The sequence below is a fragment of the Pezoporus wallicus genome, unplaced genomic scaffold, assembly GCF_028554395.1.
Source record: "Pezoporus wallicus isolate ANWC-B61680 ecotype Strahan unplaced genomic scaffold, APGP_CSIRO_Pwel_v1 contig_5418, whole genome shotgun sequence".
Taxonomy (NCBI): domain Eukaryota; kingdom Metazoa; phylum Chordata; class Aves; order Psittaciformes; family Psittacidae; genus Pezoporus; species Pezoporus wallicus.
The window spans coordinates 5,350,041-5,369,285 of NW_026640709.1; the positions used below are offsets into that span (position 1 = coordinate 5,350,041).

General features: G+C 36.0%; 1 protein-coding gene across 2 annotated transcripts in view; it reads left to right on the forward strand.

The window, feature by feature from the left end:
• Positions 1-19,245, forward strand: part of DPH6 (diphthamine biosynthesis 6) — a 209,978-nt gene that overhangs the window by 156,816 nt on the left and 33,917 nt on the right. For both annotated transcript variants that reach the window (XM_057420207.1, XM_057420208.1), the window contains one exon: positions 9,669-10,074. In XM_057420207.1, coding sequence (XP_057276190.1) covers positions 9,669-10,074 — 406 coding nt within the window. The remainder of the gene's footprint in view (positions 1-9,668; positions 10,075-19,245) is intronic.

Consider the following 19,245-nt stretch of genomic DNA (forward strand, 5'->3'; position numbering starts at 1 on the left):
GATTCTTCTCCATGACAGGGCATGCAAAAATCTGTCTCTTCAGGAGCCAGTTTGCATTTTCTATTTTTCTTTCAATTTATTCTCACAAGTAATCATTTAAGATTACATTTCAAGCAGATTTCCGGGTTCATAAGTCCAGAAAGAACAGGTAATGCTTTCAATTGTTTATTTGTTCTAGAGACTCCTTCAAAGCTGACTGTGTCTTCATGGAAATGTTATACTGATTGCTCTTATTTTGATCATGTCACAGAGCCTCTCAGTTTCTGAAATTAAATGATGAAGACACAGTGATCCAACAACAAAAAAGAGAAACAAAGTTAACAAGAAAATGTTATCCTTATGTACTAAATATAACCAAAAGAGAGCTTGTAAGGTTATGTCTTCAATTTCAAACTGAGCCCTTTTGTCAATCACACAAAAGTGACGAAAATTTAGACCACTTCTTTTCTCTGTTGATGATCATGGTAAAAGACAGAATAACAAGTTGCTAAGTTATTCTGTTTGAGTCATATAAGCTGTAGATCATACAGTTATTGATCTGATTTCTTATGAAGTCTATTTTAATGAGTTTCTGTATTTGCTTATTTTTTTATATAATGCTTACACATACTTATAGTAGTACTTTTCGGAGATCATTTTTTTCATGAAAGTTTTGGTTCTGCAAATACTTAAGCATATCCTTTATGCACCAAAAATTCTGTCTCAACTTATAGAATCATTATATAGATTTATTGTGGGATTTGGGCCCTAAGAGTGATGTTAGTTAAATTTTACGGTACTTTGTTCTGACATACTTGGTTGAACACCATAAAATTTTAGCCCATCACCTTAACAAATCCTAGTAATAGCCAGCAATATATTGTATGGATTGCAGCTTTCCTATGCTCTCACTAATTTAACTTCGAGGTGTGCTCATTTTATTCACCTGCAGAATGCCTGTGTGGAAAAACTTAAGTTGTTGTGTTTGGCATGATAAATGCTGATCATTTCATGATCATGATCATAATTGCTAATTTTTCACAATTACTGTGAAGACTTAATTTGGATTTTTTTTTTTCCCCAATGCCATCATGTGGAAGAGTATGGTATTAAGATCATGGTATTAAGAGATAACATTAATTTGAAATCCATTCAAAACAAAAAAAAAAGATCAAAATTATCCTTAGAAATAGTCCTGCCTCTAAATTTCTGTAGCCACATTTATTCCCCTTTATCTACTTTCCCTTTTTCAAGTTTCAGTTTTTTAAAGATACATAGAGACTGCACAAGAAAAGAAATTATTTTGCAAAATGTGCTATCAGATGCTGACACACAAAAAAATAAAGAACAGCCTTGTTTTCTCTAAAGTTTCCCTGGTTCAGTAACACCGAGTAAGTACAGGCTCAGTTTTCTATTTGACACTGTAATAAAAGAATTTCTACATGATACAGTGATAACTGAACTACCATCAACTTTGTCCAGCATGTGGAGGAGTAAAGGATAAAATTTCTGAGGTACTTGGGTTTTTTTATAATAACAGTGTCTATTCCATGATAAATATTTAGGTTTATAATACCTCATTTTTAGCCTGCCAGTCTTGTGTTAATGTATTTTTGGCATTCAGCAAACAATCTGTTTTATTTCAGGAAGGAATACTAAGTGTCAGACTTTCTTATTTTTATAAGCTTTGTAAAAAGAATATTCTTAACAATTTTACTGTTATACAACACTGGTATTCATTCTTTGAATTCAGGCATGTTATACTAGGAATGCATGTGGCCTATTTATTAGACAAACTAGGATGCTGAAAAGGATTGCTTCTATCCTACTTTCTTCAGGAAGTGACATTTTTATTCTTATGTGGTTTTCCTAGTGGAATCCTTACTTTTTAAAGTCATAAACCTATTGTGAGAGACTCTAGCAATGCTTAAACTGGATCTCAGGAGTTTGATGCACTCTGTTTAATGCAGGCAGTATAAAAGAAATTTTATATGTATTATTTAAAGGCACATTAATCTTGCCGCTATAATGGTGTAATAATGCATACCATATAAGGTCTTCATAAACTCAGCTTCTAAAAGTAACATCACAGTATCTTTCTTTTTGTTCTCTAAATCAGTTCTTTGTAGAGATAGCAGTTATGCATTCATCTCTCTCTCTTATAGCCTGATTCCATATTCAGCTCTGAGGTAGGTAGACCTTAGTCCTTACTCACACAATAAAAAGAGTATTTCTCATATTTCTCATTTGGAGCAAATGGAGAATGGTCAAAATAAACAAATGTGTATAATAAAAGTTAATAGCTGAAATGTGTACCTTTTTCAGTTAAATTAAGTAAAACAGTTAAATGCTTGTGCAATGGATTGAGAATAGGTTTCTCCTATACTTATTATTCCTGTGTTTTCATTGGAATTTTAATAGGTCTGCCTTTTTATTTTTTTTTTTTTTTTTCAAGTGAATCTCTTTACTAAGAACTAAGACGTACAAAATGCAAGGACTTGGTAATACTATGAACCAGTGTGGTAACTCCTTGTATCTGAGCAAAGCTCAGAAAAGCATTATGCACACAGCAGTTTGGATTTTACTTTAATGTAGAGATACAAGTTAATTAGAAGTTTAAAAACCAATTGACTACCTCTGTTGTTAACCTTCCTTCTTGTGACATGAAAGGGATTGTATTTCTGCATTAAGCATGTTCATAAAAGTGTTAGCTAAGGAAAGTTTCTTCCAAGCTACCTTTTCAGCTTCCTCCTATGCATGAATATAAAGTAGAAGAAGAGTTCCCGTTCTTGTTTCTTGTTACTAGATATCTTACACAATTGAATTTGATAACTGTAGTACTGTGGCCTTCACCCAACTTTTCACCCAAGCCCTTCAACCCCTTTTATTTCCATCCAATCATCCTTACACTTTTGCAGGTTTGAGTTGAGCATCCATTGCAGAACCTCGTTACAGGAGTTAAAATACTGAAGGCTATCTGAGTGGCTGCAGTGTAATAGGGCTCAAGATCCTCTTTCCTGTTGCAGCTGCCTCAAGCAAACCCCCTGTTTGCCACTGTCTGGGACTGTTGTGTTTTGGTTTCCTGTGCTGGCCTGTGCTGTCTCAGTCTGTATTAGCAGGGACTGAAGATGTATGTGCCCCCCATAAAAGTAGGATTCCAGTTCTCTCTGTGATTCTGGAAGATTGTGAGTGGTTGAAAAGCTGCTTGGAAGAAAAGGACCTGGGGTTGCTGATTGACGGCCACTGAACATGAGCCAGCTTGTGCCCAGGCAGCCAAGAAGGCCAACAGCATCCTGGCCTGTATCAGCAATAGCTTAGCCAGCAGGACTAGGGATGTGACCATCCCCCTGTACTCAGCACTGGTGAAACCAGACCTCGAATCCTGTGTTCAGTTCTGGGCCCTGCACTACAAGAGAGATATTGAGGTGCTGGAGCGGGTCCAGAGAAGGGCAATGAAGCTGGTGAAGGATCTGGAGCACAAGTCCTATGAGGAGTGGCTGAGAGACCTGGGGTTGTTTAGTCTGGAGAAGAGAAGGCTCAATGGGGACCTTATTACTCTACCTGAAAGGAGGTTGTAGTGAGGTGGATTTGGTCTCTTCTCCCAAGTAACAAGCAATAGGATAAGAAATAATGGCCTCAAGCTGTGCCAGGGAAGATTTAGATTGGATATTAGGAAAAATTTTGTCACAGAGAGGGTGATCAGGCATTGGAACAGGCTGCCCAGTGAAGTGCTGGAATCACTGTCCCTGGAAGTGTTCAAAAACCATGTAGATGAGGCCCTTAGTGACATGGTTTTGTGGTGGACTTCACAGTCCTGGGGTAACAGTTGGACTTGATGATCCTAAAGGTCTTTTCCAACCTAGCTGATTCTATGATTCTGCTTTGGAGGAAAAACAAAAGAGAAGAGGAAACAATTTCTTGGTTTTTTGTTTGTTTTTTAACTCAGGAAGAGGCCAAGAGTAACAGCTTCACACTTCTTCCAGCTCAATATTTTAATGCCAATGCCTCAGCTCAACTAACTGAAGAAGCACTTCAAAGCTGTTATCTAAATTCTACTTGACTCTGTGTTCACTATTCATCTATAAAATGTCTAGAATAGCATAGATGAATGTAAAACTACCTTAGAATTACAGAAATATTGGAAAAGACTAGTTGTGAAAATTCACCAGTCCAGTTAAGAAAGCCCACTTGTTTTTCTTCACCAAACATACCACTAGTATCAGCATAAGCATAAATTCTTATATTTAATAAATTAAGACATTAATAAAAGTCTTACAGGCTGTGATTAGTATTGTGACTCCAAACAGTAGCCCTAAGGAGATGTGAATAGTAAAGCCAGAAAAAGCATATATCCATCTTAATACTCTCTCAACCTCCAGCTGTTTTAATTCATATTTAAATTAATTTTAATGGTTATATAAATAATTATTTTTAATATAAATTATTAACTATTATATAAATTAAGAATTAACTAAGATTTTTAATATGTATCTTTTATAATCCCCACTGAATCTGTGTTCTGAGTACATTAGGCTCCCCTTGAATCCCTGTAAAGTTCTTGCAAGGGCAGCATTCTCTGTCAGGGAGCTGAAGGTGTCACCCACCATCATTCTTTCTGAAACCATGCTCTTACTAATGACATTTGATGATCCGTAGTTCTTGTACAGGAAGGCAAGTGTGCAATATCAGTTCTTATCCCTGTCCACCCTTCTTATGTCATGTGTGATTTTTGTAAACCTCTGTCATATTCTTGGAGAACATTTCCAGTCAGACCCTCCAGAGCTGTTGTCCTCCTCTGAAAACCTTTTGCGTCTAATACGTCCTTTTTCAGTTGAGAGATCCAGAGCTGTATATCTTACTCAAGGTGTGGGTGAGCTGTGAATTTCTATAATAGCATGTTATCTGCTTTTTCTCTATTCCTTTCCTAGGAATTCATAATGTTTTACTTGATTTCTTGACTGCTGTTAACAGCTGTGATTGTTTATTAACCGGTCCATGAAGACTTCCCAAGGTGTTACTTAGCTTAGCATGGCACTCTTCTCAGTGTTTAAGGTAATATGACGTCAGTATTGGCTTTGGTATTATAAAAAATCAGGTAAATAACAGAGTCACATTCTCGGTCCTTCTAAAAATCTACTCCGTACCTTCTGATTTTCCCATGTTATTGAAATGTATTTTGTATCACCAAAAGATCAATAATTTCTTCACTATAGAAAACGTTCTTTGTTGAGCTGCGGTTTTTTATTCAAAGCAAGATGTTAAAAACTGAGAGTGTTCGTGGTCCTTCTCTGGACAGGGAATGATATAGATACAATGCATATGTTTAGAAAAATCTGCTTTTTCGCTTCCTTTTACAATTTTTCTGGAACTCTGGCTTTCCCACCTTTGATTAACTGAGTAGCTGATGATCCTGTTGGCAGGGGGAGGAAATTGTGAATCATGTTTAGAGGATAACCTAAGGTGAAATTCAGTGAGAGCTAAATCACTTGCCATATCAAATCTTTGTCCAAAGTTCTGGAATCTACCATTTAGTAGCATGACAGAATCAGAATCCTGTCATAGTGTGGTCTATGAGAAGATCCTGTTTGCATCCATTCCTGAAAGAAGACATTGTAGAGGTCATGAATCATAGAATCATAGAATAGTTAGGGTTGGAAAGGACCTTAAGATCATCTAGTTCCAACCCCCCTGCCATGGGCAGGGACACCTCACACTAAACCGTCTCACTCAAGGCTTCGTCCAACCTGGCCTTGAACATTGCCAGGGATGAAGCATTCATAACCTCTCTGGGCAACCTATTCCAGTGCCTCACCACCCTAACAGGAAAGAATTTCCTCCTTATATCCAATCTAAACTTCCCCTGTTTAAGTTTTAACCTGTTCCCCTTGTCCTGTCACTACAGTCCCTAATGAAGAGTCCTGCCCCAGCATCCCTATAGGCCCCCTTCAGATACTGGAAGGCTGCTATGAGGTTCAGACGCTGTTTCCTGCACAGAGAATGGATGTTACCTGGCTTCTTTGTCTAGCACTCTTTGAATCAGATCATGTAAAAATATAGCACAGAAGTAGCATTTGTCTCCACGTTGTCTCAGCAGTCAGCCATTGAACCTGTACTATCTGCTCATTTTCCCCTGTGACATTCAAACTTCTGGTGCAAAGCTACCATTCAGTATTTCTTTTTAGAAAGGATTAAGTCCTGTGGAAAAGCTAACAAATGGAAATCAGAATCTTCAACAGGCAGAGCTTTTCCCATGAATTGAAATTAATTTGAATACTAATAGCTAGGAAATAAATGTTTAAGGGCAAATACCTTTAGATGACAGCTACACCTACAGCTTTTACAAAATTTGTAAAGATTTGTAAAATTCAGGTTATACACACTTTAAGGAGTCACTGCTTCCAACAGTGTTTGCCCCAATAGTTTTCTTGTCTCTCAAAAATAAGAATTTTAGAGGTTCCCAAGAATGATTTGACACTTCTCTTCTGAGAATTATAAGCAAGCCGTATACTATCCTACCTCATTTTTTCCCCCAAGATTCTGAAGATGCTGAAGGACTAGGTCAAAATGTGTGCTCCTTTATTGAAAAGTCTACAAGAGTATCCTTGGGCAAGAACCCTAAAAACATATTTTTCTTCATAGTAGTACAGCTGTCTGCCAGAAGTGCTGAATCTCATCCATAAGAGTGCAGAAACGATTGTAAAAAGCAACTTAGTCATAAAATAATTCCTCTTCATTTTCACTTTTAACATTTATATTGTTCCAGCACCATATGAATAGATTTTCTTAGCAGACTTTATATATTCATCCTCATTTACTAGACAGGCTACCATAAAGATACTCAGCTGTTTAAGACAGTTGTAAATTTCTGACAGGTAACTTATAAATGCAGCATCCATGTAAAACACATGACAGCAATTTCTTGAAAATAAGTCAGGAGAGGTCATTCTTAGGAGTATTTCTGTAAGATTCTGAAGCAACCAGTGAAAGATTGTTAGCCCCCAGTAGCTCCATCACTTGTGCTTTTTGCAAACACTAAAGTTAAAGGTTACGAGTACTATGGTACCGTACAGGTCTTTCACACAGAATGATTCTCCTTAGCTAAATTTGGAAATGTACTTTCTTCTGGCCTTAATTTTCAAGTAATTCTTCATATTCTAAATGGCAGCTGAAGGCAAGCAGAAATAGTGAGTAATTGATTTAACAACCTAAGACAAGTACATGGAAGTAGAAAAGTTTGTCTTAGTGCTTGATGTGAGCAGCGATCTGCTTTAGATTTCTTTTTCAAAACAGTACCTCAGCACCTTGGGCCAGCACAGTGGCCTTTAAGCCTGAATGAGCATGACTTTTTTTTTTTTTAATCTCAGTGCAAAGCTCCAGTATTTCATCTTTTCAAATGGTTTTACAGCACTCAGAGCAGAATTAAATTGACAAGGTTAGAATTCATCTCCTAGAGGAGAATACTGTGCTTCTCTTGATAAGTGCTAATATAACATTTATGTGCTGGTACCTTAATAACAGCCCCAGCTAGCCTAATGAAAGTACTGAAAGCAAACAGTACTCAGTGAGGTTTTATTGTGACTGCAATTTGAGACAAATTATCCCTATTTTTGTTCCCGTATCAAAAACAGAAATGCTAAAGCAATTGCTGTATGCTTGGTATAGAATTAGGCTCCACTATGGTTAATATAGAAGTGCATTTTTCATGTGAACAGCTCACAAGGGTCAAGCATCAAAGATACTCTGTGCAAAATGATTGTCAATAACTTTGTGAGTGAATTTTGAAATAAAGTGCCTGTAACCTGTCATTATTTCTCCATCTCAAAGCTGAGAGCGAGTGGATGAAAATTGAGCTTGTGAATTGAAAGTACTGTGAGTTACGTGGCCTTATCGACTTCAGGCAAAATGACAGGTCCGTCTTGTTATTATTTTTCCTTTCAGAGGTCAGACAGTAGACAATATTATCAGTATATACTGTGGTGTAAGCAAATTGGTATATAAAAAAGCTACCTGTGTACACAAAGATGGTGTCAGTCACTAATATTAAAATGCTTAATATATTGTCTCTCCATATAAATGGAGGAAAAAGTACTGTAAGAAGAAAAGATACTGTAAGAATTAAAATAATCAGCTGTCCAGAATAAGGATGTCAAAATTTGATTAAAAAAAAAAGTATATTCAGAGTACGTTGACGTAATTCACACTTTTTGAGAGTATGTATGTTATAAAATGGAGTTGATTTCCATAAATAGACCTTGTTGTATACATTATATGATTATATGTACATGAATTTAAGTATAAGGTAACAGCAGACGTAAATGTGTGTACTGGTTTTGGCTGGGATGGACTTAACTTTCTTCAATAGCAACTTGCATGGTTTGCATTTGTGACCAAAACAGCATTGATAATGCACCATGGGTTTCCAGCCATTGCTGAAAAGTGCTTACACAGCATCTGTTGGTCATACCACCCCATCAGTGAGTAGGCTGAGGATGCACATGAAGTTGGGAGGGGACACAGCTGAGGCAGCTGACTCCAGCTGACCAAAGGGATATTTCATTCTATATATCATATTTATCCATAAAATCTAAGGGGAGGGATGTTTGGCAGGGTAGTCATTGCTCACAGTCTACCTAGGTATCAGTCTGCTGGTGGGAAGGCTTTCAGTAATAGCCTTTGCATTGCTTGTTTTGTTTTTTTTCTCCTTTCTTCCTTTTTTCTTCACTTATTAAACCATCTGTATGTTGATCCACAAGTTTTCTCACCTGTGCCACTGGGGAGGGGAGAGGTAAGCAAACAGCTGTGTGGAGCTTAGCTGCTGAATGGAATCAACCCATTGCAATGTATTGCTCCTAGTTGAAAGGTCTAAGGTTGGTTTTGGTTGTATTCAGATGAAAATGAATTGAATACATAGTAGCAATACAGGAACAATAGAATTCTTTTCTGAACTCATACTAGGTTTGTTAAGATTCCAAGGTAATGCTTTTTATGCAGTATATTCACTTCCTATACCTGTTAACATGCTGCAGTGCAATTTCTAAGAATTATTTTACAAAGAATTAAGCAGAAAGCATGTCCCACTTCTTTAATGACATCAGAAGAAATGTAACTCAGTTACTCAGAGTTAGCCTGCCTGGTTAGCTAATCAGATGTGCTGGTTGATGTGGAAATAATTTAAATATACTTCCTAAATGAGCACTGCTATTAAGAAAACATATTTTATCTTCTAAGAGGTTTTGTTCAAGATCATTGTGCTGTTCAAAACTATCTGAACCATATCTTTGCTATATCTGAACTATATCTTTAGTACTCCAACTTTTAAATAAATCTTAGGTGCTTTACTAACTCATTTCTGTAGTTTCAGTAGTATTTATCATTTTTATTCTTCAACGACCAGCGCAGATAAAAGACTTTTGGTATGCAAAAATACATTTTTGTGATTGCAGAATGAGTGCAAAATACACTGCGATCATTGTCTTAAAATATACAGGCGCAGTAGTATTTTGAGACTGCAAAAATAGGCAGATATTTGTAATTGCTCAAGATGACTTTTCAATGAGAAGAAAAGTTTAGGGGAAGAAGTCTCCATGAAATAACTACTGCACATACTTTTTTGAATTTATCAGCTGAATAAGAGCAACATTAATTTCTACTAGCACTGTAATATGCACAATATTTTGTTTATGTTTTAGGTTGAAGATTCAGAGACATATCGTGATGCAACTGCAGTGTGTGGGTTGCTTACTGTGGTTGTAATATCTCACCTACCCAGAGATGCTGCCATTGAATGGCATGTTGTTGCAGTAATTGATGATCCACTCCAAAGAAAACATTTTGCAATGAAGATGTTGTCAGAGGGCTTCCAAATTGAGTGTGAAACTGTGGAGTCTAGTTCTGCATCTTGTGCATCAATCTCTGTACATCTCAGCTTGATTTCACCATCCGCTTCCCAGCTCGATTTAGATGGACCTCTTCATGACTTAGTTCATATGTTTAGACAAGCTGTTGAGAAACTTTCAGAAGACTGCAGTGCAAGTCCTTTGTCTTTTAGAGCTTTCTTCAAGGACAATGTCTTTGATGCTGAAACACTACAAATAGGTAAGACTTAATGATGACAGGAACCAGGTGTTAATACTAATAATAAGGTAATATTTCTTTAGTTCTACATAAGGCTTCATTGGAAGAAAATATTTTAGAAGTGCCTTTCAAGGACAGGTGCACAAGAAGGTCAATAGCATCCTGGCTTGTATCAGAAATAGTATGGCCAGCAGGGTCAAACATAGGGAGAATGAATCTTTTGCATAAAAATCTTTGAACAGTTGTCCATTTGGTAGACTTTTTTGTCATTATCTAGAGCTATGTTCGAATAAACAAATCCTGCATGCTAGAAGGCACTCTTTTGAGAATAAAATAATTAATTTAAAATAATTAATGTTTTACAACAAGGAAATGGTGGTGTATCCTCTAGATTAGAGGGTATCCAGTTTTGAAAGTGTGCTGTTTTCTCACCCCTTTATTTAAATAGAACTTGCTAGCCAAACAAATTTACTGTTTTTTTTCCCAATGTTTATTTTCAAAATCTCATTCCATTACCTTGTAAAAAGAATACAGAAATATATATATAAAATATATTCTTTGTGTATGTATATATACATATATATAAAAATATATGTGTATATATATATAAAAATATATATATATATAATGTTGCAACTATACTTATGTTGTACAGCTGTATTTTGGCCTATGCTCTATTTGGGAAAACTAACATTATGCAAGAGCACAAAAGCTTATTTTATATGTCATGCCTACAAAACTGGTAGACTATACTTGTATTGAAATCAGAAGAGCTTTGTAATCAATTTGAGAAGGACCAAAATCAGATCTTTAGTCTATATTTATCTCAAACATGCATGCACTTTAAAAATCCTTGCAGACCACAACTAATCCATATTAATTAGCTGACATAAATGTTAGCCCTCAAATATTTTACTGTCCTATTTTTTTTTCTTAACCTGCAGCAGTTTTTGAAGAAAATTCAACTTGACATTGTTTAATAGATTTAAAGTACAGGAATTGAAAGCTATAAAAATGTGGCATAGAATAAGCATATTTAATCCAGGAAGCAAGGAATGAACATATAGTCTGACAGAATGTTGTTGTTTTTCCTACATCTTGTTTAAGAGCTAAAAGGAAACCTGATAAAACATGTTCGTGGCATGGGATTATCATAACCATTTTGCCTGCTTTCTTTCTCGTATTTCTCAGGCCATAGAATAATTACTTCCAGATAAATTTCATTTGCTTTATTAAATATATTGCTCAATATAATTTATAAATTGTGTGCATAAAAAATCATTTCAATTCCATTCATGTGAAATTACCAGTGGCATAGACATAGAAAGATTTGTTGTGATTGTCATATATTCATACTGGTTGTGTTCAGATCTCTGCAGTGTCATAATAATTCCTGTCATAGTAATTTTATCATTATCCCCACTAGGAAGAAATACATTCTCTCAAATCTGTGCAATATATAGAATACATTAAATTTACTCATAGCACTAATTCATTGATGAAGAATTTAAAAATAACTTTTTTTTGTACTTACAGAAAATTTCCAGGAATTTCATGTAATGGGAAGAAGAAATATGCAATGTATTTGAAAATCACTTTTCAAATTAAGAGTTGTTGCTGAAGTGTGTCTTACTGATAGTTTCAGTCTGATTTAAGAATATTGTATACATATTGTTTCTGATTCAAAATCAGAAGACTATTTGTTAATATAATGTTAAGACACAGGAACATATTTAAGTGTTCTGCTAATATATGTTCTTGGAGCCTTGAAAGGCATGTAGTCTCCAGTGAAGCCTCCTCAGCTTCCCAAATGATGCAGCATATTACTGAACTGTGTCCTTGATTTCCTCTTGTACTGTTGCAATAATTATAGTTTTCATCATTTAAAATGTACTCACACATACATATTAACTCTCAGTTTAAAAAGCACTGTGTAAAAGGTCTCCCAAGATATTCCCATTCATTTCAGTATCCCCTAGACAGTGTCCATAAGCAAGATTGCATAGTCTGTTATCTTCTCAGTTATTATTGGCAGTCCTTAGTTTTGACTGGCAGAACTACTACAAATATGTGTGTCTTTTACTGTGCTTCAGGGGTGTAATATACCAGAACTAATGTCAGATCTTTCTTTTGAATGCCATGATACTTTATTCTGCCTGTAACACCAGCCCAAGATACCAGAGAATGTTAAGTTCTGATGACCACAGCTTCTTCCAGTTTCTTGGAGTGTATTCCTGTTTTCCTCTTGAGCCTGTCCTCATGTTTCATCTACAACAACCCATTAACTTGTCAGCCTTCTTCCTAAATCTGGATTCAGGACTAAGGGAGAAAAAAAATGCATGTTTTACATTATCCAGAACTTTAATTCATTACCTGAAAAGAATTCAAAACATACATATAATATATTTAGGCAAGTTCCAGTAAGCTTGTTCTGTTTCTTGAATGCATGAATCTGAATGTGGCAAGTCCCAAGAGGGAACAGGACTGGCTTCCAAAATAGCACTGGTTTGTGTCTTGTCAGTTCTGGGTCCGGCCAAAACTTGGTCATACATGTCTTTGTAGACTTGATATTTTGAGCATTTGGATGTCTTTGTGCTGATTCTTGCTATCTCCAATGGTTACTTTCTGTTGCTGGGTAAGTCTACGTGGCTAACAGAATTTACTACGCTACAGATCAGGTAGCTGGTAAAAATGTCTTTCAAGCACAGAATAGCATTTTACTAGGACACAGGATAAAGCAGGAATGCACTGATCTTGACTTAAAAATCTGCAGGCCTAATACATGGACTTTTAAAAAATATTGTTTTATTGAATGTGGCTGACAGAAGATGAATGATATTGAGAGAGCAATTTTTTCAGTTGGCATTTATTAATTCAGCTCAGGTAGTGCTGGTTGCTAACCATCTGTATGATGATCTGTTAGTGACATGTTTATCTCCGATATGTGTTAGACACTGTTAATCCCACAAGTAGGTCTGTCCTTTTGGAGTCTTCAACTACCATCAGATGCATTGCCTGTTGAGGAAAGATAATATTAATAATGTAGAAGGGAATGCTAGACACTGCTATTCAAATATTTTTAATATGAAACACATGAGACAGATGTATCTATAATGGAAAAGACAGAAATGATCATGTCTCAGAAATCAAGAGAGATGTTTGAGGGGATAACTGTTCCAGTCTTAGTGCATTTTTGATGGACTTCCATCATGTCATAAGACTAGCAAATAGTCTTCAATAATTCTTGCAAAATCTTGAATTGCAATGTATTGTCTCCTCTAGCAAAACCATGGAAAAGAAATAAAGGTGTTGTTGTCTTTGTTTTTTTCTGATTAGAAATTAAAATCATTGCAGTGAAAGGAGGAAATACTGCCACAGATCTTGTCAAATGAACCTCTGATTAGATGAGCACTTTTTTGGTGCAAAGGAATTGTCATTTATTTAAAACTCTCAAAAAAAAATAAGAGAAATTTGTACCTGACACAGTAAGATGAGAACCAGGAATATGTATACTCTGCATATTTTAACAGGTTATTGGAAATTATTATAGCCAGTGATGCCAAAAGAAGCTAAAGGTTTGTAATGCAAATTTGAGACAGATAGCTTTCTGTCATCCTAAGACCAGATGTAAAGTTTTATTGAGCAAAGTGTACTATTGATGGTGAACTTCTCAGAGGCAATCCTTCATAACATATGAAAGTATTACGGGAACCGTGCTGAGACCACGGAACGTGTTAGAAGTAGGAGGATTAGATTAAGCTGACTTGTTAAGCCTTTAGAAGTCTTTAACATAAATTTGACTATTTCTTATTCTTATTTAAATATGCATTGATATAAACGTGTCAGAATGATTTGCTATATCATCCAGTTGACTAGATTATACTTCAGTATAGGAAAGATGAATGTTCATAAGTCATCACATTATGATTTCACAAGCCTTGTTCACAAGATGTATGCAAAATATTTTTGAATATTTATTAGGGAGTAGAAAAGGTCCTGTATTCACCAGAAAATCATATTACATAATCCTTTTTTAATACTTTAGAAAAAACGAAGTGGGAATATAAAAAGGCAAAAGAGAACTGAAATAGAAAGACAGTCTGGTAGCAGCATTAAAATGAATATATAATTAGTTTTTAATGTGGCTGTGTAAACGCTTAGGACTAAAAGGTGCTTAGTACTTATGTGTTTATCAAATTTCTGTGATACTCTAGTTTGAAAAAATTCTAATAGGGTCAAGTATGGGTCAACTGGACTGTAGAAAATCTTACTTGAAATGGGATTGTTTCTTCCATTGAAAGAAACCCTGTTGATTAAGCACTTAGTTGGGAGTCATTGCACTGACATAGTATACCCTGACATGAGTAAAGATGTTGCTTTTAAATTAAGGATTTTCCATCTGGTAAGGTAAGATTTGAAGTATTCCATTGATTAAAATACTGTCTTATCCACACATTTTCCCGATGTTGTCCAAAACAGAGTTCCCAGTACTGGTAGATAGAGATACATTATGTAGTGTAAATCTAAGAGAAGTGGAAGAAGATCAAATGAAGATACCAGGATGCATTTTCTTAATAACACATGTCCATGTGCATTAAAGTTTAATACTTTTTAACTAATGCACTTTAGAGTCACACTGAGAATTTATTTCAACTTTACTTTCTTGATGGATATGCCCTCATACACTGGGGAAAATATTTCCCATGAGGACAGCTGGAATCTCAACCTCCAAACACAGTCCTACATGTTCTTATGTGAGTAATCAGTATTTACTCTAAAGTTGTGGAGAATTAATGGTGTGAGTAGAAACTAAACAATCATTAAGAACTGCTTGCTGAATAAGAATGAAGCAGGTACATAACTGTTTTTAAGTGTTGGTCCTTTTGAAATCAAGCTTTGCGATCACTAACGAAGTATAACATATGTAATTTGGACAAACAAAAATACTTTTAAAATATCATGATGCTGTCTGAAACAGACTGTAAAAATTGAACTTGGTTATCTACCAAGTTAAATTAATTTAGTCTAAGTGGAAAATGTGAAAACACTTCCCAACATTGTCTTGGGTTCAGCAGTAGCAGTCATGTTTCTCCTTCATGGTAGCTGGTGTAGTGCTGTGTTTTGACTTCCAGCCTGGGAACGGTGCTGGTGATACCGATGTTTTCGGTTGTTGCTAAGTGATGTTTACCCTGACCAAGGACTTTGTGAGGCTCATGCTCTGCCAGGGAGGAGGGGAAGCCGGGAGGAAGCAGAGACAGGGTGCCTGACCCCCCAGGCTAGCCAAGGAGGTATTCCATACCACAGCACGTCATGCCCGGGGTGGGGGGTAACTGGGAGTTCCCCGGAAGGACACAGGCTTCCGGGTGGGACTCGTTTCTTGGCCAGTGGTATCGTATTCTCTTCCCTTGTTATTTTCTCTTATCATTGTTGTAGTTGATAGTAGCGGTGGTGATTTGTGTACATTGGTTGCTGGACTGTTCTTGTCTCAACCCGTGGGAGTTGCACTCTTTCGATCCTCCTCCCTGTTCCTCCGGGAGCGGGGAAGGGGAGAGCCCCGGGGGGGGGGGCCTCGATTGTTGTCAGCCCGGCACCACTCACTGGGAGTGAGTGAACAAGTTGCCTGACAGGGTTTAAACCACGACAAACATGAAAGAAGAGGAAAATTTCACTTAAATTTTATGTGTTTCCTGTAAGAAAACAAAGAATTTGCCATGTATAATAGTTCAAGCAGCAGACCTACACTGCTGCTTCTCAGAGAAAAAAAATGGTTAAATTATTACGTGGTGAAATTCATCAGATTATAATATATATAAGCAATTATAAAATACTGATGCGTTTCATGAGTGTATTTAAAACAACATTTTCAGAGGATAAAAGTAGCTAAATTTCGTCTTGAGCCACAGAAGCGGCTTTGCAAGCTTGCTATTGCTACCCAAACTATCTAGTCAAGAGATCTGATATATTAAATGACATGCTAAAATGTTCAACTTTTTATATCGGTTTTCAAAGTTGTGCTGTTATTGTACCTAGTGCAAGTAATTGTATGCATATTTTTAGCAGAACATTTCACATAAAATTATGGGGATAGGATTTTTTTTGTTTGTTATCAAAGACATGGGAAAATTCTTTAAATAGTGATGTTGCCTCTTGACTTAATTTGCATTTGTGTTTTATGCCTGTGAGGAGGCTTAAAATATATTACATCCTACTTTAGGGCAGTGGCCTGTACTTTGGGATGGGAAATTTATTTTATAAGAGCACAGATACTAAATTGAGAAAAATTCAACTATTTGTTGTCAAGGCCAGGTAGCAAAGTTAGAGCTCATCCTTATCCAAAGTGGACAGCATGTGACATCTAAAGGTTATGTATTGCATAGTCATACATAAAGACCTTGTCTAAAATTTTAAATATAAATAAATTATTTAGTTGTTGACCCAAGATTGATCTAGAACATCGACCTTGGTAGAACATCCTTGATAAAGAACACTAGGAATATATTGGTGAGGTTGTTTTCAAGCTACTGTGTCCAACTTCATATTTCTATCAGAATTTCTGCCACTAAAATCTAAGATACATTTATAGTTTACTCTATCCCTCCTATCGCATTTTCACATTATGTTGAAGCGCTCCTGAGCCATTCACCCAATTAATTATTTGTATGGACTTTTTAATTTTCCTGAAGATTTACATGTAGTGACCTGTAGGGCAGAATGGACCTCTCTGAAAACAGCCTTTTCATAAAGAAATCCAGAGATTATAAAAAACTTCCTAATTTTGCTAACATGTTGAAAATTGATTTGCTTTCCTTACATAATCACTTTGAAAAATGCTAGACATTTTTAATGTTGATCCAGGCAGTAGCTTTGCTGCTTCTTGTTAGTTACTGAGTTATCTTCATAAACACTGGATTTTTTTAAAAGCGGTAGGCTATAAGGTGAAAATTTTAAGGGGACAGGTATGAAAAATCTTACGGAATGAGAACCCAGTCTCTTCTGTAATAAGTCAGAAGTAGTAGTTCTGATAATTAGCTCTACAAGGAGGCTGAACAAATTAATACTTTTCAGGAAAACTGGTGTCTTCTAGACAGGTGTTTCTGTACTTGGCCTATCCATGTATGCATAAGTGTCTGTATAAATGCATGAAATGCATAAACTACAAATGTCCTTCTACAATGTCAAAATTAATTTTTCAAAACTTCGTTTACTGCTTTGTTGACAGAGAACAACTATAAAAGCATCTTATAACAATGACATCAGGCATGAAATCATTGCCAAATTAGGATCATCTGGTGTTTAATATGTGAGGCATATATTATCTGTCTATCTATCCAGAAACAATTTGTGATAAACTCAGTTTTTACGGACCCATCATGGATTACAGTTTATGATTACATAGGAAGCTTTTCTCTGAGACTGTGTCAACACACCAAATTTTGGCAGCAATTCTGCAATTCTAAATTTATAAACATTGAAAGAACTTAGATTTCTAGAGACTTCTGCATAATTTTACAGATCCTTCTCTATTTTTTTTTCTTTTATTTATAAGTGAAGAAAAAAACTATGGTGGTGTTTAAACCAGTGAAGTCACATCTGACTTAGGAAGTCTACTGATCTTAAAATAATTGTAGGCTGAAACAACAACACACCTGTTTTCCTTGTTGTTATTCATTCTAGATATTTATTTAGGACCATTGTTTGAAATGGAATATTGTAGTAGATGGATCTTATGGACCTTTGCATGACTAGCTTGTATTTCCTTGTCTTTAGCACCAAAATGCTCTTTGTCTAGCAGACCTAAGAAATAGTTCAATGAAAGAAGTGAATTTTGCAAGGAAGAACTGTGTAGAGAATTACATTTCCAACCAATAATAATATAAATAACAACACTAACAATAGCAGGAAGATCAATGAGTAAGTGGATAGCTTGTTAGTGAGGAGGTTCTTGGGTTAGTTCCGTGTGTCTGCTATCCCACTGAATGGATGATTCACTGGAAGGTTGAATGACTGTTGGCTGTCTGACCATTGTTAGTCATTCAGTGACATAACCTCTGCACCAAGAAGTACCAGTTCAATCTTCTTCTCTGACAGCTTCTTCTAGCCCCTTTTGAAAGTATTGCTGATTGACAGCAGAAGCTGTACTTCAGTATCTTTCATCCAAATGCTAATAGCAATACCTGGGAAAATCAGTATTTTATCTATCAACTCTCAAACTATTGGGTTTGGCAACAAAAACCTGAATAAATTATGACTGGAAACTTCCTTTCTCCTTGTACTATTAATAGGCAATTCACATGTGAGACTATCTGAGATTAGAAATTTTCCTGCCCTGGCAGTATGTGTAAGATAGCTGACAAATCTTTATTCTCATTGTGCTTTTTTTCTCTTTCAGTTTCCTAAAGCTTTTGTTTGCAATACCATGCTTAGGCTATTCTACCGAGTCCACTCCATAGAAATTACCCTCACAACTATCAGTTCTGGTACTGAAATCTCCCCATTTCTTGGTCTGCATGCTCAGAGCAGTAATAGGTAATACTGATAGAGAGAGGAAAGGCCAGGTTTCAGAACTAGCACTGACTGATAGGCAAAGCTATCAATAAATCTTGCCTCAAAGCCTTCCACTTCCTCTCCAATTTCTCCTCCAGTTTCTTCTCCAGTCTCTCAAAGTTAATTTCTTTCAGTAACATTTTGCCTTTTTTCAACTGTAGACACCACTGATTGTGCCTATCAAGTTTTGTCAGATGCCTTGATTATCAGAAGTCTTTCCTTGTTGGGACTTTAGAGACAAGTAGCTACTGAAAATCTGACTTTTAATGGCTCTAGTAAGTACAATGGTAAATGGGCAATGTCTTAAATTCCTTTTGAAAACTCTTCTAGTGGCAGCACTGTGGAATTCGTTTTTCCTGCATGCAGTAGGAGATAGTATCTTCTCTTCTCTGTCACATATATAAACTCAATGTATCAGGTATCAAGTTCAGCTGTCAACAGTCTCTCAGCAATGCATCTGAACAGTCTCTGAGGTATCCAAAATGTTTGGCCATTTTCTTGGTCACAGATAAGACCTTCTTTTATGTAATGGCATGAAATAATTATTTACAAAGAGGTGAAACTAGAAATTTAAATAATGCCCTGATTCAAACAAAAAATGCAGGCAGAAACTTAACAGGATGAGATGATGCTGTGGGCACAGTTTGC